General features: G+C 48.7%; 1 protein-coding gene across 1 annotated transcript in view; it reads right to left on the bottom strand.

The window, feature by feature from the left end:
• oit3 (oncoprotein induced transcript 3) overlaps positions 1 to 24,105 on the bottom strand; it is a 31,016-nt gene extending 6,911 nt beyond the window's left edge. The window contains exons 1-10 of the mRNA XM_036946051.2: positions 23,763 to 24,105; positions 13,814 to 14,037; positions 12,726 to 12,879; positions 9,201 to 9,311; positions 8,262 to 8,384; positions 6,963 to 7,085; positions 6,423 to 6,583; positions 1,534 to 1,701; positions 829 to 993; positions 247 to 338 (exon numbers count right to left, since the gene is read on the bottom strand). Of these exons, the coding sequence (XP_036801946.1) occupies positions 247 to 338; positions 829 to 993; positions 1,534 to 1,701; positions 6,423 to 6,583; positions 6,963 to 7,085; positions 8,262 to 8,384; positions 9,201 to 9,311; positions 12,726 to 12,879; positions 13,814 to 14,037; positions 23,763 to 23,868 (1,427 nt within the window). The 5' untranslated portion in view covers positions 23,869 to 24,105. The remainder of the gene's footprint in view (positions 1 to 246; positions 339 to 828; positions 994 to 1,533; positions 1,702 to 6,422; positions 6,584 to 6,962; positions 7,086 to 8,261; positions 8,385 to 9,200; positions 9,312 to 12,725; positions 12,880 to 13,813; positions 14,038 to 23,762) is intronic.
• Between the last annotated feature and the right edge of the window lie 805 nt (positions 24,106 to 24,910).

Below are 24,910 nucleotides of genomic sequence, written 5' to 3'. Positions count from 1 at the left end.
GTGTGTGTGTGTGTGTTTATATATATGTGTCTGTCTGGTCATTGTCACATATTTCCCTTTTGTGTATTCTCTGGAACTAGTATTTCCGTCCGTCCGTCCGTCCGTCTGTCTGTCGTAACCAGTTTTTTTTGTTGGCATTGTCGGCAGGATTGATCCATTGACTTTGGAGTAAACACCACTGCCCCCACTCTCGTCCTCCCGTCATGCTGATACAGTATATAATGTACATGGTAGTATAGTACCCACCCGTCTTTGATGAGGTAGTATTTGAGAGCCTGGTCTGCCTTGGCGCTGGGGGTAGCAAAGCAGCTCTCCACCAGAGCTGACAAACCCTCCACCTATAGGAAGTCAAGCACAAGTCAGATTTGTAAAGTGAGTAAACTTAAAGTAAAGTACAACATACCCAAATTTGACACATAAAAAGAGCTTATTAAAAGCCTCACCCGAACGGAAATCTTAAATTGTCCAATAAATGTATCAGTCAACAAAGTATGATCCACGAGCGAACAAAAACAGAAGATCTTTATTGATCTGGGCTATGGAGACAACAGAGATGTGGTCCCAAATGACACCCTATTCCCTATATAGTGCACTACTTTAGACCAGGGCCCTATGGCACCCTATTCCCTATATAGTGCACTATATACACTCTTAGAAAAAATTATATTTCCAAAAGGGGTTCTAAAGGGTTCTTGAAAGGGTTTTCCTACGGGGACAGCCGATGAACCCTTTTAGTTTCTAGATATAACCTATTTTTTCCTAAGAGTGTAGGGCTTTGGTTAACAGCAGTGCACTACATAGGGTGCCATTTGGGATTCAGTACAGTACCTTCTCCCTGGGTTCCACCCCGAAGAACAGTGAGTCGTGGAGGCGTAGTTGGGGTGGAGCCCGGTAGGGCTCAGAGAACTCAGCACTCTTAAACAGCTCCAGAGAGAAGGGGAACAGGCCCTGGGAGTGGCCTGCTAGCTCTAGGGCGGAGCTACGGAGACTGGCCTGGGATGAGAGAGAGAGAAGTTAAATTTCAACTTATTTTAAAAATGCAATTTAAAGTCGCTCAAGCAACCTTTATAAAAAAAACAGAACGAAATAGATAAAATCAAACAAATAAAAGAAATAAAACAATGAAAAAGGGATAATGATAATAAAATAGCAAGCTAAAAGGTGGGTTTCCAAACATCATTTAAAGGAAAACTAATAGTTTTATTCCATATCATTTTGTATGTTGGACTTTTATTTTGAATGTTGGACTTTTATTTTGAATGTTGGACTTTTATTTTGAATGTTGGACTTTTATTTTGAATGTTGGACTTTTATTTTGTATGTTGGACTTTTATTTTGTATGTTGGACTTTTATTTTGAATGTTGGACTTTTATTTTGAATGTTGGACTTTTATTTTGTATGTTGGACTTTTATTTTGAATGTTGGACTTTTATTTTGAATGTTGGACTTTTATTTTGAATGTTGGACTTTTATTTTGAAATAACTGAGTTTAAGAGGAAGTACTAAAAAGAAGCATTCAATCACCCTCTTACCTGGTAACCGTCGGAGACCTCGTAGTGTCGTGGGAATTCACAGGTGACAGGTAACAGCAGTTTGGAGGTCCTGACAATCATATCCCGGTTACTACCGGACCACGGTCCTGGGCTGGACTTCGGAAGACCCGTCACTAAATTGGTACCCACTATCTTGTCGTCTGTCACCTGGGATGGGAATCAATCAATCATTTACTCCTGAGGAGGTGAACTATTGCACCCAAAACATGTATAACCACTGTGATTACTAGTTTGACCCTGCTGGTCATCTATGAACGGTTGAATGTCTTGAAAAACGATTTGGCTTAAATGACCATGTGCTGGTCATCTATGAACATTTGAACATTTTGAAGAACGATCTGGCCTAAATGCCTGTACTCTTAATTTCCACTGGCACAGCCAGAAGAGGACTGGCCCACCCCTCAGAGCCTGGCTCCTCTCCAAGTTTCTTCCTAGGTTCCCTGCCTTTCTAGGGAGTTTTTCCTAGCCACCGTGCTTCTACATCTGCATTGCTTGCTCTCTGGTGTTTTAGGCTGGGTTTCTGTACAGCACTTTGTGACAACTGTTGATGTAAAAAGGGCTTTATAAAATACATTTGATGGAATCAACATCCAACATTTTAAGGCCGTAAATCAAATCCGAGTTTACACCTCTTACTGCTTGTCTTTCACTTCAGTAGTGTTGTTTCCCAATTACACTACGTGATGTCATGAAAACAATACAAGTAACTCTGTCTGTGGTCCATTGGTTCCGGTCTCCTGTCAGCTCTGAAATTGGACTGACAACCTCCGGGTACTGGCCTGTAGAATCAGTCAAGACCAATTCATCCAGAGTGGCAGGCGACACAAAGAAGGTAGGTCCTCCACTAGAGGGCCGCAGGTCCTGAAGCTGAACCTGTGTAAGGGCTAGGGTGTAGGATGTAGGGGCTAGGGTCTAGGATGTAGGGGCTAGGATGTAGGGTCTAGGGTCTAGGATGTAGGGGCTAGGGTCTAGGATGTAGGGGCTAGCGTCTAGGATGTAGGGGCTAGCGTCTAGGATGTAGGGGCTAGCGTCTAGGATGTAGGGGCTAGGGTCTAGGATGTAGGGGCTAGGGTCTAGGATGTAGGGGCTAGGGTCTAGGATGTAGGGGCTAGGGTCTAGGATGTAGGGGCTAGGGTCTAGGATGTAGGGGCTAGGGTGTAGGATGTAGGGTGTAGGATGTAGGGGCTAGGGTGTAGGATGTAGGGGCTAGGGTCTAGGATGTAGGGGCTAGGGTCTAGGATGTAGGGGCTAGGGTGTAGGATGTAGGGTGTAGGATGTAGGGGCTAGGGTGTAGGATGTAGGGGCTAGGGTCTAGGATGTAGGGGCTAGGGTCTAGGATGTAGGGGCTAGGGTCTAGGATGTAGGGGCTAGGGTCTAGGATGTAGGGGCTAGGGTGTAGGATGTAGGGGCTAGGGTGTATGATGTAGGGGCTAGGGTGTAGGATGTAGGGGCTAGGGTCTAGGATGTAGGGGCTAGGGTCTAGGATGTAGGGGCTAGGGGCTAGGATGTAGGGGCTAGGGTGTAGGATGTAAGAGCTAGGGTCTGGTCTAGTGTGTAAGGGCTAGGGTGTAGGATGTAGGGGCTAGGGTGTAAGGGCTAGGGTGTAGGATGTAGGATGTAGGATGTAGGGGCTAGGGTCTAGGCATGGGGCTAGTGTCTAAGCTAGGGTGAAGGGGCTAGGGTATAAGGGATAGGGGCTAGGCTAGGGTGTAGGGGCTAGGGTATAAGGGATAGGGGCTAGGGTGTATAGGCTAGGGGCTAGGGTGTAAGCTAGTGGTGTAAGGGCTAGGGTCTAAGCTAAGATGTAGGGGCTAGGGTCTAAGCTAGAGTGTAAAGGCTAGGGGCTAGGCTGGAGTCTAAGGGCTAGGGACTAGGGTCTAAGCTAGAGTGTAAGGGCTAGGGGCTAAGCTAGGGTGTAAGGGCTAGGGGCTAAGATAGGGTGAAGGGGCTAGGGTGTAGGGTCTAGGCTACGGTGTAGTGCTAGTATCTAAGGTGTAGGGGCTAGGGTGTAGGGGATAGGGTGTAGGGAGGCTAGGGTTAGGGGCTAGGGTGTAGAGGCTATGGAGTAGAGGCTAGGGTGTAAGGGTTAGGGGCTAGAGGCTAGGGTGTAAGGGTTAGGGGCTAGGGTGTAAGGGTTAGGGGCTAGGGTGTAGAGGCTAGGGTGTAGAGGCTAGCGTGTAGGGGCTAGGGTGTAGGGACCAGAGGCCAGGGTGTAGGGGCAAGGATCTAGGCTAGGGTGAAGGCGCTAGGGTGTAAAGGCTAAGGTGTAGATGCTTGGGTTTAAAGGCTACGGTGTAGGGGATAGGGTGTATGCATTTCTCTATGGCTGGCCATGCTTTCCTCCTGGCTACCCCAACCCCGGCCAACAGTTCTGCACCCCTCTCAGCTACTTGCCCGAGCTTCCCCAGCTTCTCTTTCACCCAAATGCAGATCGCAGATGTTCTGAAAGAGCTGAAAAACCTGGACCAGTACAAATCGGCTGGGCTAGACAATCAGGACCCTCTTTCTGAAACTATCTGCCGCCATTGTTACAACTCCTATTACTAGTCTGTTTAATCTCTCTTTTGTATCGTCTGAGATCCCCAAAGATTGGAAAGCTGCCGCGGTCATCCCCCTCTTCAAAGAGGGTGACACTCTAGACCCAAACTGTTACAGACCTCTATCCATCCTGCCCTGCCTATCTAAAGTCTTCGAAAACAAAGTTAATAAACAGATCACTGAGCATTTCGAGTCCCACCGTACCTTCTCCGCTGTGCAATCCGGCTTCCGAGCTGGTCACGGGTGCACCTCAGCCACGCTCAAGGTACTAAACAATATCATAACCGTCATCGATAAAAGACAGTACTGTACAGCCGTATTCATCGACCTGGCCAAGGCTTTCGACTCTGTCAATCACCTTATTCTTATCGGCAGAATCAATAGCTTTGGTTTCTCATATGACTGCCTCACTTGGTTCACCAACAATTTCTCAGAGTTCAGTGTGTAAAACCCTGTTGTCCGGATCTCTGGCAGTCTCTACGGGGGTACCACAGGGTTCAATTCTCGGGCCGACTCTTTTCTTTATATACATCAATGATGTCGCTCTTGCTGCGGGTGATTCCCTGATCCACTTCTACGCAGACAACACCATTCTGTGTACATCTGGCCCTTCTGTGGACACTGTGTTAACTAACCTCCAAACGAGCTTCAATTTCATATAACACTCCTTCTGTGGCCTCCAACTGCTCTTAAACGCTAGCAAAACCAAATGCATGCTTTTCAATCGTTCGCTGCCCGCCCGCCCGACTAGCATCACTACTCTGGACGGTTCTGACGTAGAATACGTGAACAACTACAAATACCTGGGTGTCTGGTTAGACTGTAAACTCTCCTTCCAGACTCATATCAAACATCTCCAAACATTTGGGGCGGTAGGGTAGCCTAGTGTTTAGAGCGTTAGACTAGTAACCGAAAGGTTGCAAGTTCAAACCCCCGAGCTGACAAGGTACAAATCTGTCGTTCTGCCTGAACAGGCAGTTAACCCACGGTCCCTAGGCCGTCATTGTAAATAAGAATTTGTTCTTAAATAAAGGTAAAAAAATTCAAAAATAAAATCTCCAATCCAAAATCAAATCTAGAATCAGCTTTCTATTTCGCAACAAAGCCTCCTTCACTCATGCCGCCAAACTTACCCTAGTAAAACTGACCGATCCTCGACTTCGGCAATGTCATCTACAAAATAGCTTCTAATACTCTACTCAGTAAATTGGATGCTGTCTATTACAGTGCCATCCGTTTTGTTACCAAAGCGCCTTATATCACCCACCACTGCGACCTGTATGCTGTAGTCGGCTGGCCCTCGCTACATATTCGTCGCTAGACCCACTGGCTCCAGGTCATCTGTAAGTCTATGCTAGGTAAAGCAGCTCCACCTTATCTCAGCTCACTGGTCACCATAGCAACACCCACCCGTAGCACGCGCTCCAGCCGGTATATCTCACTGGTCATCCCCAAAGCCAACACCTCCTTTGGCCACCTTTCCTTCCAGTTCTCTGCTGCCAATGACTGGAACGAATTGCAAAAATCGCTGAAGCTGGAGACTTACATTTCCCTCACTAACTTTAAGCATCAGCTGTCAGAGCAGCTAACAGATAACAGCCCACTCAATCTACCTACCTCATCCCCATATTGTTGTTATTTACTTTGCTGCTCTTTTGCACACCAGTATCACTACTTACACATCATCATCATCTGCTCATCTATCACTCCAGTGTTAATCTGCTAAATTGTAATTACTTTGCTACTATGGCCAATTTTTTGCCTTACCTCCTCATGCCATTTACACACACTGTATATAGACTTTCTTTTTTTCTATTGTGTTATTGACTGTACGCTTGTTTATTCCATGTGTAACTCTGTGTTGATGTTGTTTCTGTCACACTGCTTTGCTTTATCTTGGCCAGGGCGCAGTTGTAAATGAGAACTTGTCCTCAACTGACCTATCTGGTTAAATAAAGGTGAAATAAAATAAAACATAAATATGGGCTAGGGGCTAGTGTCAAGGCTAGATTCTAGGGGCTAGGGTAGGGGCTAGATTCTAGGGGCTAGGATAGGGGCTAGATTCTAGGGGCTATGGTAGGGGCTAGATTCTAGGGGCTAGGGGCTAGGGTAAGGGCTAGATTCTAGGGCCTAGTGTCAAGGCTAGGGTAAGGGCTAGATTCTAAGGGCTAGGGCCTAGTGTATAGGCTAGGGTAAGGGCTAGATTCTAGGAGCTAGGGTCTAGTGTATAGGCTAGGGTAGGGGCTATATTCTAGGGGCTAGGGTGAGGGGCTAGATTCTAGGGGCTAGATTCTAGGGGCTAGATTCTAGGGGCTAGGGTCTAGTCCTACCTCCACTACTGTTCCACAGGTCTTGAGGCTGAAGCTGAGATTGATGTGTGTTCCGTTGGAGACGCCGCGGCATGACGAGTTGGACAGGGAGAGTTCCAGGCCCCCCACCAGGTCCCTTAGAACCGACACCTTAATGGAGCTGCTGCTACACTGCACCGGGACTGGACACACACACACACACACACACACACACACACACACCCACCCACGCACACGCACACAGAGACACACACACAGACACACAGACACACAGACACACACACACACACAGAGACACACACACAGAGACACACACACAGAGACACACACACAGAGAGACACACACAGAGAGACACACACAGAGAGACACACACACACACACACACACACAGACACACACACACACACACACGCACACACACACACACACACACACACACACACACAGTAGAATGTGTTAAACATGGGTTGGACAGGATGAGTTCCCGGGAACTCAGGGACTGGAAGATACAACAAATCACACACACACCCTGCCACATCACACACACTCTCTGGTCTCACCCTGGCATGTGCGTTTGTCATCCCCCAGCTCCAGTCCTCGGGGACAGTGACAGTGATAGGAGTCCTGTAGTACAGAGCAACCATGGCTACAGCCTCCGTTGTTGTTGTAGCACCCTGCTATCTCTACAGAAAGAGGAGAGGAGATAGAGGAGGAGGGAGAGGAGGAGGAGAGGAAGGGGAGGAAGAGGAGGGGAGGGTGAGAGGAAGGGGAGGAAGAAGAGGAGGAGAGGGGGAGAGGGGGAGGGAGAGGAGGAGGAGGAGAGGGAGAGAGGAAGGGGAGGGGGAAAAGGGAGGGGGAAGAAGAGGGAGAGGAAGGGGAGAGGAAGGGGAGGAAGAGGAGGGGAAGGGGAGGAAGAGGAGGGGAGGGGGAGAGGGGAGGGGAAGAGGGGAGAATGGAGGGGGAAGAGGGAGAGGAGGGGGAGTGGAAGGGGAGGAAGAGGAGAAAGGAGGGAGGGGAAGAAGGGGGAGTGGAAGGGGAGGAAGAGGAGAAAGGAGGAAGGGGAAGAGGGAGAGGAGGGGGAGTGGAAGGGGAGGAAGAGGAGAAAGGAGGGAGAAGAAGAGGGAGAGGGGAGGAAGAAGAGGGAGAGGGGAAGGAGAGGAAGAGGGGGAGGCGGGGAAATAATAGGGAGAGAGGAGGAAGGGGAGGAAGAGGAGGGGAGAAGGAGGTATAAAGGACGAGAAGGGGGAGGGGGGAAAGAATAGGGAGAGAGGAGGAAGGGGAGGAAGAGGAGGGGAGAAGGAGGTTAAAGGACGAGAAGGGGGAGGGGGGAAAGAATAGGGAGAGAGGAGGAAGGGGAGGGGAGAAGGAGGTATAAAGGACGAGGAGGGGGAGGGGGGAAAGAATAGGGAGAGAGGAGGAAGAGGAGGGGAGAAGGAGGTATAAAGGACGAGGAGGGGGAGGGGGGAAAGAATAGGGAGAGAGGAGGAAGAGGAGGGGAGAAGGAGGTATAAAGGACGAGGAGGGGGAGGGGGGAAATAATAGGGAGAGAGGAGGAAGAGGAGGGGAGAAGGAGGTATAAAGGACGAGGAGGGGGAGGGGGGAAAGAATAGGGAGAGAGGAGGAAGGGGAAGAAGAGGAGGGGAGAAGGAGGTATAAAGGACGAGAAGGGGGAGGGGGGATAACACTTTAGAAGGAGGAGTTTGCACTTTTGGAACTATTCCAATGGTTCTCAATATAGTGAAAGATAACGAATGCTATTTGAACCCTACTGTGTTCCAGATATTACACACAGAACATTATGGGTACTGTAGTACATTATGCTACTGTAACTTTCCACCCACATGGTGGTTTGACTCTACCTTTGCAGTTGCGTCCATCCTCCTCCAGTACCCTGCCTGGTCCACACTCACACTGTCTGGACCCCTTGGTGTTCACACATACCTCCTTACAACCTCCGTTCCCCTGCTCACACTCATTCACATCTGGAGAGGAGTCAGTGAGCAGACACACACAGACAGACACAGCAGTGAGGAGAGGTCACAGGACAAAAAAGGAGGAGATTTTGATAGGGGAGGTAGAGAGAGGTAGAGAGAGGTAGAGAGAGACAGAGAGAGAGACAGAGAGAGAGAGAGAGAGACAGAGAGAGAGAGAGAGACAGAGAGAGAGAGAGAGAGACAAAGAGAGAGAGAGAGAGAGAGAGAGAGAGAGAGAGAGAGAGAGAGAGAGAAAGAGAGAGAAAGAGAGAGAGAGAGAATTCCTCAGCATAGTAGGGAGAGTGATTTGGTTGATAGGTGGATAGTATGATAATAACAGTTCTCAAGCTATCAGGGTTTTCATAGCACGCTTGCCACCCACCATTAGACTAGGATGTAGTGAAGGCTCCCTCCCTCCCGCCACCCACACACCCATCCCTGGCTGGCTGGCACATGTCTCCTCCTCTCCTTGTGAATTAATGATTCAGCACATTCAGTCAATCTCTCTCTCCCCCCCCCACCCACCTCCCTCTCTCCCCTCTCCCACCACCCACCCACCCCTCTCACTCCCCCCACCCACCTCCCTCTCTCTCCCCCCCACTCTCTCCCCACCTACCCCTCTCTCTCTCCCCCCCACCCACCTCCCTCTCTCTCTCCCCCTCTCCCTCCCCCACACACCACCTACCCCCCTCTCTCTCTCTCCCTCTCTCTCTCTCTCTCCCTCCCTCCCCCACCATCCACCCCCCCCATCTCTCTCTCCCCCTCTCCCTCTCCCACAACCCACCTACCCCCCTCTCTCTCCCTCCCCCACCACCCCCCTCTCACCGAGACATGTCTGTCTATCTGGTCCCAGGGTGGTTCCAGCAGCACAGCGACAGTCCGACTCCGGACACTGAGGTCCACTGCACTCCACCTCATCACATATGTCATAGAAATCTACAGGACACAAAGGACATGTAGAGGGAGGTGAGGTCTACCACAGAACATGTAGAGGGAGGTCAGGTCTACCACAGAACATGTAGAGGGAGGTCAGGTCTACCACAGAACATGTAGAGGGAGGTAAGGTCTACCACAGAACATACAGAACATGTAGAGGTAGGTAAGGTCTACCACAGGACATACAGAACATGTAGAGGAAGGTAAGGTCTACCACAGAACATGTAGAGGAAGGTAAGGTCTACTACAGAACATGTAGAGGTAGGTAAGGTCTACCACAGAACATACAGAACATGTAGAGGTAGGTAAGGTCTACCACAGAACATGTAGAGGAAGGTAAGGTCTACTACAGAACATGTAGAGGAAGGTGAGGTCTACCACAGGACATACAGAACATGTAGAGGAAGGTAAGGTCTACCACAGAACATGTAGAGGAAGGTAAGGTCTACTACAGAACATGTAGAGGAAGGTGAGGTCTACCACAGGACATACAGAACATGTAGAGGAAGGTGAGGTCTACCACAGGACATACAGAACATGTAGAGGAAGGTAAGGTCTACCACAGAACATGTAGAGGAAGGTAAGGTCTACCACAGAACATGTAGAGGAAGGTAAGGTCTACTACAGAACATGTAGAGGAAGGTGAGGTCTACCACAGAACATGTAGAGGAAGGTAAGGTCTACTACAGAACATGTAGAGGAAGGTGAGGTCTACTACAGAACATGTAGAGGGAGGTGAGGTCTACTACAGAACATGTAGATGTAGGTAAGGTCTACTACAGAACATGTAGAGGAAGGTGAGGTCTACTACAGAACATGTAGAGGAAGGTAAGGTCTACCACAGGACATACAGAACATGTAGAGGAAGGTGAGGTCTACCACAGGACATACAGAACATGTAGAGGGAGGTAAGGTCTACTACAGAACATGTAGAGGAAGGTAAGGTCTACCACAGAACATACAGAACATGTAGAGGAAGGTAAGAACTACCACAGGACACACAGAACATGTAGAGGAAGGTAAGGTCTACCACAGGACATACAGAACATGTAGAGGTAGGTAAGGTCTACCACATAACATGTAGAGGAAGGTAAGGTCTACCACAGAACATGTAGAGGGAGGTAAGGTCTACCACAGAACATACAGAACATGTAGAGGTAGGTAAGGTCTACCACAGGACACACAGAACATGTAGAGGAAGGTAAGAACTACCACAGGACACACAGAACATGTAGAGGAAGGTAAGGTCTACCACAGGACATACAGAACATGTAGAGGTAGGTAAGGTCTACCACAGGACATACAGAACATGTAGAGGTAGGTAAGGTCTACTACAGAACATGTAGAGGAAGGTAAGGTCTACCACAGAACATGTAGAGGAAGGTAAGGTCTACCACAGAACATGTAGAGGAAGGTAAGGTCTACCACAGGACATACAGAACATGTAGAGGAAGGTGAGGTCTACCACAGGACATACAGAACATGTAGAGGTAAGTAAGGTCTACTACAGAACATGTAGAGGAAGGTGAGGTCTACCACAGGACATGTAGAGGTAGGTAAGGTCTACCACAAGACATGTAGAGGTAGGTAAGGTCTACTACAGAACATGTAGAGGAAGGTAAGGTCTACCACAGAACATGTAGAGGAAGGTAAGGTCTACCACAGAACATGTAGAGGAAGGTAAGGTCTACCACAGGACATACAGAACATGTAGAGGAAGGTGAGGTCTACTACAGAACATGTAGAGGAAGGTAAGGTCTACCACAGAACATGTAGAGGTAGGTAAGGTCTACCACATCTACACAGAGAAACAAATAAACATGGTAACATGTTGGGAACTTCATACCACATTCATAAACCATACATTTCATACCACATCATAAACCATACATTTCATACCACATTCATAAACCATACATTTCATACCACATTCATAAACCATACATTTCATACCACATTCATAAACCATACATGTCATACCACATTCATACCACATTCATAAACCATACATTTCATACCACATTCATAAACCATACATGTCATACCACATTCATAAACCATACATGTCATACCACATTCATAAACCATACATTTCATACCACATTCATAAACCATACATATCATACCACATTCATAAACCATACATTTCATACCACATTCATAAACCATACATTTCATACCACATTCATAAACCATACATATCATACCACATTCATACCACATTCATAAACCATACATATCATACCACATTCATCAACCATACATTTCATACCACATTCATAAACCATACATTTCATGCCACATTCATAAACCATACATTTCATACCACATTCATAAACCATACATGTCATACCACATTCATAAACCATACATTTCATACCACATTCATAAACCATACATATCATACCACATTCATACCACATTCATAAACCATATATTTTATACCACATTCATAAACCATACATTTCATACCACATTCATACCACATTCATCAACCATACATTTCATACCACATTCATAAACCATACATATCATACCACATTCATACCACATTCATAAACCATATATTTTATACCACATTCATAAACCATACATGTCATACCACATTCATAAACCATACATATCATACCACATTCATAAACCATATATATCATACCACATTCATAAACCATACATTTCATACCACATTCATAAACCATACATTTCATACCACATTCATAAACCATACATATCATACCACATTCATAAACCATACATTTCATACCACATTCATAAACCATACATTTCATACCACATTCATAAACCATACATTTCATACCACATTCATCAACCATACATTTCATACCACATTCATCAACCATACATTTCATACCACATTCATAAACCATACATATCATACCACATTCATAAACTATACATTTCATACCACATTCATAAACCATACATTTCATACCACATTCATAAACCATACATATCATACCACATTCATAAACCATACATTTCATACCACATTCATAAACCATACATTTCATACCACATTCATAAACCATACATATCATACCACATTCATAAACCATACATATCATACCACATTCATAAACCATACATTTCATACCACAGACAGAAACAGACAGACAGAGACACAGACAGACAGACAGACAGACAGAAACAGACAGACAGAAACAGACAGACAGACAGACAGACAGAAACAGACAGACAGAAACAGACAGACAGAAACAGACAGACAGAAACAGACAGACAGAAACAGACAGACAGAAACAGACAGACAGACAGACAGACAGACAGACAGACAGAAACAGACAGACAGAAACAGACAGACAGAAACAGACAGACAGACAGACAGACAGACAGACAGACAGACAGACAGACAGACAGACAGACAGACAGACGTACGGCCACAGTAGACATGGAAGCAGACAGACGGTCTGGGCAGACGGTAGACGTAGTATCCTCCTGTACAGGCCTTCACATCAACACTGGCATTCCACTGGCAACAGTTACTATTGAAGCTGGCACACACAGGAAGGGTCATGATACCATCCTGGGGCTAGGGGAGAGGGGGAGAGGGGAGAGGAGAAGAGGGGAAGAGGGGGAGAGGGGGAGAGGGGGAGAGGAGGAGACAGGGAGACGGGGAGAGAGGAGGAGACGGGGAGAGGAGAGGGGGAGAGGGGAGAGGAGGAGAGGGGGGAGAGGGAGAGAGGAGGAGAGGAGGAGACAGGGAGATGGGAGAGGGGAAGAGGGGAAGGGGGGAGAGGGGAAGGGGGGAGAGGGGGAGGGAGGGAGGGGGAGAGGGGGGGAGGGGAGAGGAGGAGAGGGGGGAGAGGGGGAGAGGGGAAGGGGGGGAGAGGGGGAGAGGGGAAGGGGGAGAGGGGGAGAGGGGAAGGGGGGGAGAGGGGGAGAGGGGAAGAGGAGGAGAGGGGGAGAGGGGAAGAGGGGAAAGGGGGGAGAGGGGAAGGGGGGGAGACAGGGAGAGGAGGAGAGGGGAGAGGGAGAGAGGAGGAGAGGGGAGACAGGGAGAGGAGGAGAGGGGAAGGGGGGAGAGGGAAGGGGGGAGACGGGGAGAGGAGGGAGAGGGGAGAGGGGAAGATGGGGAGAGGGGAAGATGGGGAGAGGAGGAGAGGGGAGAGAGGAGGAGAGAGGAGGAGAGGGGGAGAGGAGGAGAGGGGAGAGGGGAAGATGGGGAGAGGGGAGAGGGAGAGGAGAGGAGGAGAGGAGGAGAGGAGGAGAGGGGGAGAGGAGGAGAGGGGGAGACGGGGAGAGGAGGAGAGGGGAGACGGGGAGAGAGGAGAGGGGAATACGTTACTGTTCATTTGGTTGGAAGTTGATTGCACGTGGAGCCACTAGATCAAGAGAACATAAAGTGCCACAACAGGTAGGCTGGCAGCTTAGTTTCGCATTTTTTTTGTATCGTCCGGCACACAGGGTTTGAACCAGCAACCTTCTGTCTGCTGGTCCGCCTCTCTAACCTCTAGTCTACTAACCTGTGGGTGGCTCCCATTGAGCCAGATGGGGGCGTGGGTTCCACAGTGGTTCTCTTCGATGCAGAAAGTAGGCATGGCGTCTCCGGCCATCCCTGTGAAGCGGTACCACTCCCCTGACACACGGCTGTCACACAGGGGCACACTGCCAGATGAGTGGTTGACATGGTACTCTGTATTACGCCAAGGCTCATTCAGAGAGATGTAGGCAGAACACGGGTCCAGAGCTGGGGAGGGGGGAGAGGAGAGGTGGGGGGAGGGGGGAGAGGAGAGATGTGGGGGAGGGGGAGAGGAGAGGAAAGGAGAGGAGAGGAGAGGAGAGGAGGTGGGAGGAGAAGAGAGGAGAGGAGAGAGGTGAGAAGGGGAGAGGAGAGGAGAGAGGTGAGAAGAGAGATGGGGGGAGAGGAGAGAAGTGAGGTGGGGGAGAGGAGAGAAGAGAGGTGGGGGGAGAGGAGAGGAGAGAGGTGGGGGGAGAGGAGAGAAGAGAGGTGGGGGGAGAGGAGAGAAGAGAGGTGGGGGGAGAGGAGAGGAGAGAGGTGGGGGGAGAGGAGAGGAGAGAGGTGGGGGGAGAGGGAGAGGAGAGAGGTGGGGGGAGAGGAGAGGAGAGAGGTGGGGAGAGGAGAGGAGAGAGGTGGGGGGAGAGGAGAGAAGAGAGGTGGGGGGAGAGAGAGAGAGAGGTGGGGGGAGAGGAGAGGAGAGAGGTGAGAAGGGGGAGAGGAGAGGAGAGAGGTGAGAAGGGGGAGAGGAGATGAGAGAGGTGAGAAGAGAGATGGGGGGAGAGGAGAGAAGTGAGGTGGGGGGAGAGGAGAGAAGAGAGGTGGGGGGAGAGGAGAGGAGAGAGGTGGGGGAGAGGAGAGAAATGAGGTGGGGAGAGGAGAGGAGAAAGGTGGGGGGAGAGGAGAGAAATGAGGTGGGGGAGAGGAGAGGTGGGGGAGAGAAGAGAAGAGAGGTGGGGGAGAGGAGAGGGGGAGAGAAGAGGAGAGGAGAGAACATTTCAGGCTTCAAACAAAGATATAAAACTGTATTTTTTTGTGAAGAATCAACAACAAGTGGGACACAATCATGAAGTGGAACAACATTTATTGGATATTTCAAACTTTTTTAACAAATCAAAAACTGAAAAATTGGGCGTGCAAAATTATTCAGCCCCCTTAAGTTAATACTTTGTAGCGCCACCTTTTACTGCGATTACAGCTGTAAGTCGCTTGGGGTATGTCTCTATCAGTTTTGCACATCGAGAGACTGACATTTTTTCCCATTCCTCCTTGCAAAACAGCTCGAGCTCAGTGAGGTTGGATGGAGAGCATTTGTGAACAGCAGTTTTCAGTTCTTTCCACAGATTCTCGATTGGATTCAGGTCTGGACTTTGACTTGGCCATTCTAACACCTGGATATGTTTATTTTTGAACCATTCCATTGTAGATTTTGCTTTATGTTTTGGATCATTGTCTTGTTGGAAGTCAAATCTCCATCCCAGTCTCAGGTCTTTTGCAGACTCCATCAGGTTTTCTTCCAGAATGGTCATGTATTTGGCTCTATCCATCTTGCCATCAATTTTAACCATCTTCCCTGTCCCTGCTGAAGAAAATCAGGCCCAAACCATGATGCTGCCACCACCATGTTTGACAGTGGGGATGGTGTGTTCAGCTGTGTTGCTTTTACGCCAAACATAACGTTTTGCATTGTTGCCAAAAAGTTCAATTTTGGTTTCATCTGACCAGAGCACCTTCTTCCACATGTTTGGTGTGTCTCCCAGGTGGCTTGTGGCAAACTTTAAACCACACTTTTTATGGATATCTTTAAGAAATGGCTTTCTTCTTGCCACTCTTCCATAAAGGCCAGATTTGTGCAATATACGACTGATTGTTGTCCTATGGACAGAGTCTCCCACCTCAGCTGTAGATCTCTGCAGTTCATCCAGAGTGATCATGGGCCTCTTGGCTGCATCTCTGATCAGTCTTCTCCTTGTATGAGCTAAAAGTTTAGAGGGACGGCCAGGTCTTGGTAGATTTGCAGTGGTCTGATACTCCTTCCATTTCAATATTATCGCTTGCACAGTGCTCCTTGGGATGATTGTTGTCCTATGGACAGAGTCTCCCACCTCAGCTGTTGATCTCTGCAGTTCATCCAGAGTGATCATGGGCCTCTGTAGTCAAGAGCTAGGAGTTAGGATGTATAGGAGATAGGTTGTATAAGAGCTAGGAGTTAGGAGATATATATATATATATATATATATATATATATATATATATATATATATATATATATGTCTGCCTGTATATATATATATACGTGTGTGAGTGTGAGTGTGTGTGTGTGTGTGTGTGTGTGTGTGTGTGTGTGTGTGTGTGTGTGTGGAGAGAGAGAGACAGAGACAACAAGTTAATCAATGGTTGTCAACAGGGGAACAAACGACTGTAGAGTAATTCCCTTCGGCTGTAAACCATCTCTATTGACAGCATAGAGAGACAGAGAGAAACAACACGACCAGGAGCCAACTGGGATGTAGAAGAGCTAGGAGATAGGATGTATAGGAGTTAGGAGATAGGATGTATAAGAGCTAGGAGTTAGGATGTAGAAGAGCTAGGAGTTAGGCTGTAGAAGAGCTAGGAGTTAGGATGTATAAGAGCTAGGAGTTAGGATGTAGAAGAGCTGGGAGTTAGGATGTATAGGAGATAGGAGATAGGTTGTATAAGAGCTAGGAGTTAGGATGTATAAGAGCTAGGAGTTAGGATGTATAAGAGCTAGGAGTTAGGATGTATAAGAGCTAGGAGTTAGGATGTATAGGAGATAGGAGATAGGATGTATAAGAGCTAAGAGCTAGGATGTATAAGAGCTAGGATGTATAAGAGTTAGGAGATAGGATGTATAAGAGCTAAGAGCTAGGATGTATAAGAGCTAGGATGTATAAGAGTTAGGAGATAGGATGTATAAGAGCTAAGAGCTAGGATGTATAAGAGCTAGGATGTATAAGAGCTAGGATGTATAAGAGTTAGGAGATAGGATGTATCAGAGCTAGGAGATAGGAGATTGAGAGTTAGGGGCTACAGTGATTCTTCCTTTAAAAGTGTTGAGCTCTGGCAACAATGGTTGGCAGTTAAATAACGTGCCAATAGAATTCTGCAGCACCCTACAAGCTGTGCTGCAGTACGTCACACCTTTTAACGGAAGACCCACTGTAGGAGCGAGGATGCATAGGAGTTAGGAGCTAGGAACTAGGGGATAGGAGCTAGGAACTATGAGCAAGGGAATAGGAGCTAGGGGATAGGATATAGGATATAAAGGAGATAGGAGCTCAGGGATAGGAGCTCAGGGATAGGAGCTAGGAACTCTGAGCTAGGGATTAGGAGCTAGGGGATAGGATATAGGATACAAAGGAGCTAGGGGATAGAAGCTAGGAACTAGGAGCTAGAAAACAGGATCTAGGAACTAGAAACTATGAGCAAGGGGATAGGAGCTAGTAACTATGAGCTAGATAATCGTAGCTAGGGGATAGGAGACAGGATATAAAGGAGCTAGGGGATAGGAGCTTGAAACTATGAACTTGGGAATAGGACCTAGGGGATAGGAGATAGGATATAAAGGAGATAGGGGAGCTAGGGATAGGAACAAGAAGCTAGAGAATAGGATATAGGAAAAACAGAAAACCAGCAGACTCCGGACCTCGTAGGTTCAGGTCCCTGGTTCAAACCCAGTGAGGGATAGGGATGGAAGCAATGAGGAGATAGGAGCTAAGGGCTAGGAGCTAAGGGCTAGGAACTAAGGGCTAGGAGCTCAGGGCTAGGAACTAAGGGTTAGGAGCTCAGGGCTAGGAACTAAGGGCTAGGAACTAAGGGCTAGGAGATAGAAGAGCAGTCAACTCCTTCACACAGGAACGATTGATGTCAAAACAGAAACAGGAAGAACTGGAGGCCACAGCTGGCTGGAAGTAGAGGACCAAGTCAAGGATACCAACATGAAAACACACACACAACCCCCCACTCCATACACACACACACAACCCCCCACTCCACACACACACACACACCCACTCCACACAAACACAGCCCCCCACTCAACACACACACAACCCCCCACTCCACACACACACACAACCCCCCACTCCACACACACACACACACACACACACACAACCCCCCACTCCACACACACACAACCCCCCACTCCATACACACACACACAACCCCCCACTCCACACACACACACACACCCACCCACTCCACACAAACACAGCCCCCCACTCCACACACACACAACCCCCCACTCCACACACACACACAACCCCCCACTCCACACACACACACACACACAACCCCCCACTCCACACACACACAACCCCCCACTCCACACACACACAACCCCACACTCCACACACACACACAACCCCCCACTCCACACACACACAACCCCCCACTCCACACACACACAACCCCCCACTCCACACACACACACACACACACACACACACACACACACACACACACACACACAACCCCCCACTCCACACACACACACAACCCCCCACTCCACACACACACACAACCCCCCACTCCACACACACACACAACCCCCCACTCCAAACTGTTTTGAGTTAACTTCCTGAATTAACTGCCCTCAATTCAATTTGACTCCAGACAATGAGGACTCTGAGTCAGCTAATATAAATCTCTATAAGTCTGGAACAGTAATGGTACAGGGCAACAACCCCAAACAGTCTCAGCTGGACTTTCACCTGATCAAAGAATTAGCCCAGCAGGAGAAGCTCTCCCTTGAGAAAGATGCCCCCCACCCCGAGAGGGTCAGACCAGACCTCTTCATTATATAACCTCACAGACGAGCCACCCCAAGCGGAAAGTCAACCTCGCAGCAGAGTACTACCCCCTCATTGAAATTAAGAATACATTTACCCAGCTGGAGGTAAGGCAGGTAGAGGTGGAACAGCAGGTGATTACACTCCAGTCAGCACAGACCCAGACAACATTCCAGCACAACAACACCCCCTTAACCAGACCCGGGGAGCTGGAAGTGGAGAGAGACATATCTGCACTCTGGACAGTGGTGAGAGAACTTCAACAGGAGAAAGAGCAGGATCAGGAGAAGAACAGAGCACTAAAGGAGAGGATCAGACTGCTGGAGGAGAGGGTGAGGGGGATGGAGGAGAGCGTGAGGGGGACGGAGGAGAGGTTGAGGGGGATGGCGTGTGACAGAGAACAACCTACTAGAGAGGTGGCCACCCCCACAGAGAAGCCAGCAGAACAGCCAACCTCAGCTCCCGACAAAAGTCTTGACACCATAGCAGAACAGTCCACCCTTGACCATAGCGTCGAAATCACAGCGGGACAGACAAATGAAGAATCCCAAGCAGAATCCACCCCCCCCCCCCCCCCCCATCAGCCAACCTGATAGCCCTCCTGACAATCCCCCTACACACACACACACAAGACACAGATTGTACTCCTTATGGACTCAAACAGAAAATATACACAAGAAGAAAACTAGTTCCCAAACACATAGTGTCTAAACACCCAGCATACACTAGACCTTCTGTCTGAGGACCAACTAGGCTCACCCGGCCACATAATAAAACACACAGGCACAAATGACCTGAGGGCACAGCAGGAAAATGGTGGCCACAGCACTGAAGGGAGTGATTGAAAAAGCTTATTCTACTTTCCCCAACGCACAAGGGGTTATCTCCACCCTGCTACCACGAAAAGACGTCCACCCTGCTACCATACAGCGGGTAAACGCAATTGTTTCCCGTGACTGTGCCTCAAAACCAAATGTTTTCCTGGCCCACCACTCCACCCTGGACTTGAACAGCCTCTATGACCAGGTCCACCTCTACAAGGCAGCAGTGCCCACCACTCCACCCTGGACTTGAACAGCCTCTATGACCAGGCCCACCACTCCACCCTGGACTTGAACAGCCTCTATGACCAGGTCCACCTCTACAAGGCAGTAGTGCCCACCACTCCACCCTGGACTAGAACAGCCTCTATGACCAGGTCCACCTCTACAAGGCAGCAGTGCCCACCACTCCACCCTGGACTTGAACAGCCTCTATGACCAGGTCCACCTCTACAAGGCAGCAGTGCCCACCACTCCACCCTGGACTTGAACAGCCTCTATGACCAGGTCCACCTCTACAAGGCAGCAGGGCCCATCTTCACCTGGACCCTAAAGGACATCACTCTCAAACGCAGCTCCCACACTTCACACAGGAGCAACAGATCAATAGACACCCCGCCTAGACCATCGAGATACTCTCCCAGACTTGCGGGACCCCCGGACCTACACATAGAGGACCCACGCCGAGAGGACCTACATCCAGACCACAACACCACCAGCCACATCCACACCCCCACCTCAACCAATCAACACCCCCCCAAGTCGACCATGCCCACACCCCAGTTAGGCCCCCCTCAGATTAGACCTATGCCCCTCCTGCCCACCCCATCCCCCCAAAGAGGGCCTCATCATGGAAGTAACACATACGCCCAGGTAGTGAGCGGGCAAACAGGCCCAACCCGCACTCTTACACTAGCCCAAACCAATGGCATGTACCAGATGCTCAGCAGGCTCTGCTCACACTTACTGGCCTGAGGTCAAACCATACAACCAACAACATTGGACACTTTATGGAACACAAAGCCTTCACCATCTCATCCTGGAATATCCAAGGCCTGACGTCATCTGCCTTTGGCCTAAAGAGCAGGAACCTGGAAATACAGAAATTGTCATCCTACAAGAAACATGGTATAGAGGAGACGGACCCACTGGTTGCCCTCTAGGTTACAGAGAGCTGGTCCCATCCACCAAACTACCAGGTGTGAAACATGGTATAGAGGAGACAGACCCACTGGTTGTCCTCTAGGTTACAGAGAGCTGGTAGTCCCATCTACCACACTACCAGGTGGGTGGTATAGAGGAGATGGACCCACTGGTTGTCCTCTAGGTTACAGAGAGCTGGTAGTCACATCTACCACACTACCAGGTGGGTGGTATAGAGGAGATGGACCCACTGGTTGTCCTCTAGGTTACAGAGAGCTGGTAGACCCATCCACCACACTACCAGGTGGGTGGTATAGAGGAGACGGACCCACTGGTTGTCCTCTAGGTTACAGAGAGCTGGTAGTCCCATCCACCAAACTACCAGGTGTGAAAAGGGGAAGGGACTCAGGGGGTTTGCTACTTTGGTGTAGAGCAGACCTAACTCACTCCATTAAATTAATCAAAACAGGAACATTTTATATTTGGCTAGAAATTCAAAAGGAAATTATCTTAAAAGACAAAACTATCCTCCTGTGTGCTACCTATATCCCCCCACTAGAATCCCCATACTTTAATGAAGACAGCTTCTCCATACTGGAGGGGGAAATCAAACATTTGCAGGCCCAGGGACATGTACTAGTCTGTGGTGACCTAAATGCCAGAACCGGACAAGAACCTGACACCCTCAGCACACAGGGGGACAAACACCTACCTGGAGGTGACAGCATTCCCTCCCCCATATGCCCCCCTAGGTACAACTATGACAACATAACCAACAAAAACGGGTCGCAACTCCTGCAGCTCTGTCGCACGCTGGGTATGTACATAGTCAATGTTAGGCTTCGAGGGGACTCCTATGGTAGGTACACCTATAGCTCATCTATTGGCAGTAGTACTGTAGACTACTTTATCACTGACCTCAACCCAGAGTCTCTCAGAGCGTTCACAGATAGCCCACTGACACCCCTATCACAGATCACAGTCTACTTGAACAGAGCAATACTCAATCATGAGGCATCAAGGCCAAAATAACTGAATAATATTAAGAAATGCTATAGATGGAAGGAAAGTAGTGTGGAAACCTACCAAAAAACAATTAGGCAACAACAAATTCAATCCCTTTTAGACAACTTCCTGTACAAAATGTTCCACTGTAATAGTGAAGGTGTAAACTTGGCAGTAGAAATTAAGAGCAGAGTTAATGACTATGGCCATTAGAGGACTGTGGGTCATGGCTACAGAGCAGAGTTAATGACTATGGCCATTAGAGGACTGTGGGTCCTGGCTACAGAACAGAGTTAATGACTATGGCCATTAGAGGACTGTGGGTCATGGCTACAGAGCAGAGTTAATGACTATGGCCATTAGAGGACTGTGGGTCATGGCTACAGAGCAGAGTTAATGACTATGGCCATTAGAGGACTGTGGGTCATGGCTACAGAGCAGAGTTAATGACTATGGCCATTAGAGGACTGTGGGTCCTGGCTACAGAACATAGTTAATGACTATGGCCATGAGAGGACTGTGGGTCCTGGCTACAGAGCAGAGTTAATGACTATGGCCATTAGAAGACCGTGGGTCCTGGCTACAGAGCAGAGTTAATGACTATGACCATCAGAGGACCGTGGGTCCTGGCTACAGAGCAGAGTTAATGACTATGACCATCAGAGGACCGTGGGTCATGGCTACAGAGCAGAGTTAATGACTATGGCCATTAGAAGACCGTGGGTCCTGGCTACAGAGCAGAGTTAATGACTATGGCCATTAGAAGACCGTGGGTCCTGGCTACAGAGCAGAGTTAATGACTATGACCATCAGAGGACCGTGGGTCATGGCTACAGAGCAGAGTTAATGACTATGGCCATGAGAGGACTGTGGGTCCTGGCTACAGAGCAGAGTTAATGACTATGGCCATTAGAAGACCGTGGGTCCTGGCTACAGAGCAGAGTTAATGACTATGGCCATTAGAAGACCGTGGGTCCTGGCTACAGAACAGAGTTAATGACTATGACCATCAGAGGACCGTGGGTCCTGGCTACAGAGCAGAGTTAATGACTATGACCATCAGAGGACCGTGGGTCCTGGCTACAGAACAGAGTTAAGGACTATGACCATCAGAGGACCGTGGGTCCTGGCTACAGAACAGAGTTAAGGACTATGACCATCAGAGGACCGTGGGTCCTGGCTACAGAACAGAGTTAAGGACTATGACCATCAGAGGACCGTGGGTCCTGGCTACAGAACAGAGTTAAGGACTATGACCATCAGAGGACCGTGGGTCCTGGCTACAGAACAGAGTTAAGGACTATGACCATCAGAGGACCGTGGGTCCTGGCTACAGAGCAGAGTTAAGGACTATGACCATCAGAGGACCGTGGGTCCTGGCTACAGAACAGAGTTAAGGACTATGACCATCAGAGGACCGTGGGTCCTGGCTACAGAACAGAGTTAAGGACTATGACCATCAGAGGACCGTGGGTCCTGGCTACAGAACAGAGTTAAGGACTATGACCATCAGAGGACCGTGGGTCCTGGCTACAGAACAGAGTTAAGGACTATGACCATCAGAGGACCGTGGGTCCTGGCTACAGAGAAGTCATGCAGAAGCGTACTAAAGCTGAACAGTATCAATCTCTCACAGCCTAATGGTCTGTGGACTAGGGGCCCTGGTCTAAAGTAGTACACTATATAGGGAATAGGCTGCCATTTGTGACATAGCCTTGATTACCTGCACTCATCCAAACATGCTCACGAAGAGAGACAGGGAGAAAGTGTTTTAGACCGAAGATCCATCGTCAGCAGAAACAAATGAAACGACTGTCAAGACAATTTAGTCTGTTGTTTAAACAACAAGTTGTAATATGCAAAAGTTTTTTCGTGTGAGTCATGCACACATTTAAAAAAAAAAAAAACACACACACAGTCTACACATCCTCAGGCTTACTATACGCTACACACAACATCTATGTTACACAGGAAGATCAACGGAGGACCGACTAGATTCCCGTACACAACTATATGTCCACTGTTGTCCTGCCATTATTCTACTTTATGGATCGGGAGGAAACATACGTTTTTTTTACAATGGCACCCTAGTATGCTGTAACAGTGACACATTGATTCCCCCCTGCTGTCTGTGTTATGGGCGCGTAAAGGACACCTAGAGACGGGTACTCACCGATGGCTTCCGCAGTGGGTGTGTGCTGTAGGAGCACGGTTAACAGGAACGATATCATTACCACGAACACGTCAACTTTCCCCCGGTTACCAACTCCTCGGGTCATCTCAGCACCTGGAATCAGACTGTGAAACGAGACTATGCCGGTAGACAATAGGAATCCGAGCTCAGTCTGTGTCCGAGTATGTCGGTCTGTGTATCTGTCTCTGAGTGCCCGTCAACGTGTCTCTGAGTGTGTGAGGTTTCTTGAAAAACGTTAACAGGGTCTTTAATAGACAGCTTATCTGTGTATCTACGTACAGAAATGAGGGCTTGGCCAGAGGGTAGGAGTTTGGTGTGTGTCAGAGTACATTAGTCTCACCTTGACCTGATGGGTTCAGTGACAGCACCATCCTCTCATTGTTCCACAGGCCGATCTTATCCACAGAACCAGCCCAGCCCTAGATTACTTACACACACACACACACACACACACACACACACACACACACACACACTTCTCCATCACTCATCCTCCACCTCACCTCTCAACCCTTCTTCATTCTCTCTCTCTCTGTCCTCAGGACTTGTCCTCGCTCCTCCTCCATTCTCTCTCTCTCTGTCATCAGGACATCTTGTCCTCGCTCCTCCTCCATTCTTTCTCTCTGTCCTCAGGACTTGTCCTCGCTCCTCCTCCATTCTCTCTCTCTCTGTCCTCAGGACATCTTGTCCTCGCTCCTCCTCCATTCTTTCTCTCTGTCCTCAGGACTTGTCCTCGCTCCTCCTCCATTCTCTCTCTCTCTGTCCTCAGGACATCTTCTTGTCCTCACTCCTCCTCCATTCTTTCTCTCTCTGTCCTCAGGACATCTTCTTGTCCTCGCTCCTCCTCCATTCTTTCTCTCTCTGTCCTCAGGACATCTTCTTGTCCTCACTCCTCCTCCATTCTTTCTCTCTCTGTCCTCAGGACATCTTCTTGTCCTCGCTCCTCCTCCATTCTCTCTCTCTCTGTCCTCAGGACATCTTCTTGTCCTCGCTCCTCCTCCATTCTTTCTCTCTCTCTGTCCTCAGGACATCTTCTTGTCCTCGCTCCTCCTCCATTCTTTCTCTCTCTCTGTCCTCAGGACATCTTCTTGTCCTCACTCCTCCTCCATTCTTTCTCTCTCTGTCCT

This window comes from Oncorhynchus mykiss, chromosome 16 (assembly GCF_057628025.1).
Source record: "Oncorhynchus mykiss isolate SJ-2025 chromosome 16, ASM5762802v1, whole genome shotgun sequence".
In the NCBI taxonomy this organism is placed as follows: Eukaryota; Metazoa; Chordata; class Actinopteri; order Salmoniformes; family Salmonidae; genus Oncorhynchus; species Oncorhynchus mykiss.
This window is presented reverse-complemented; position numbering and strand designations above follow the sequence as displayed.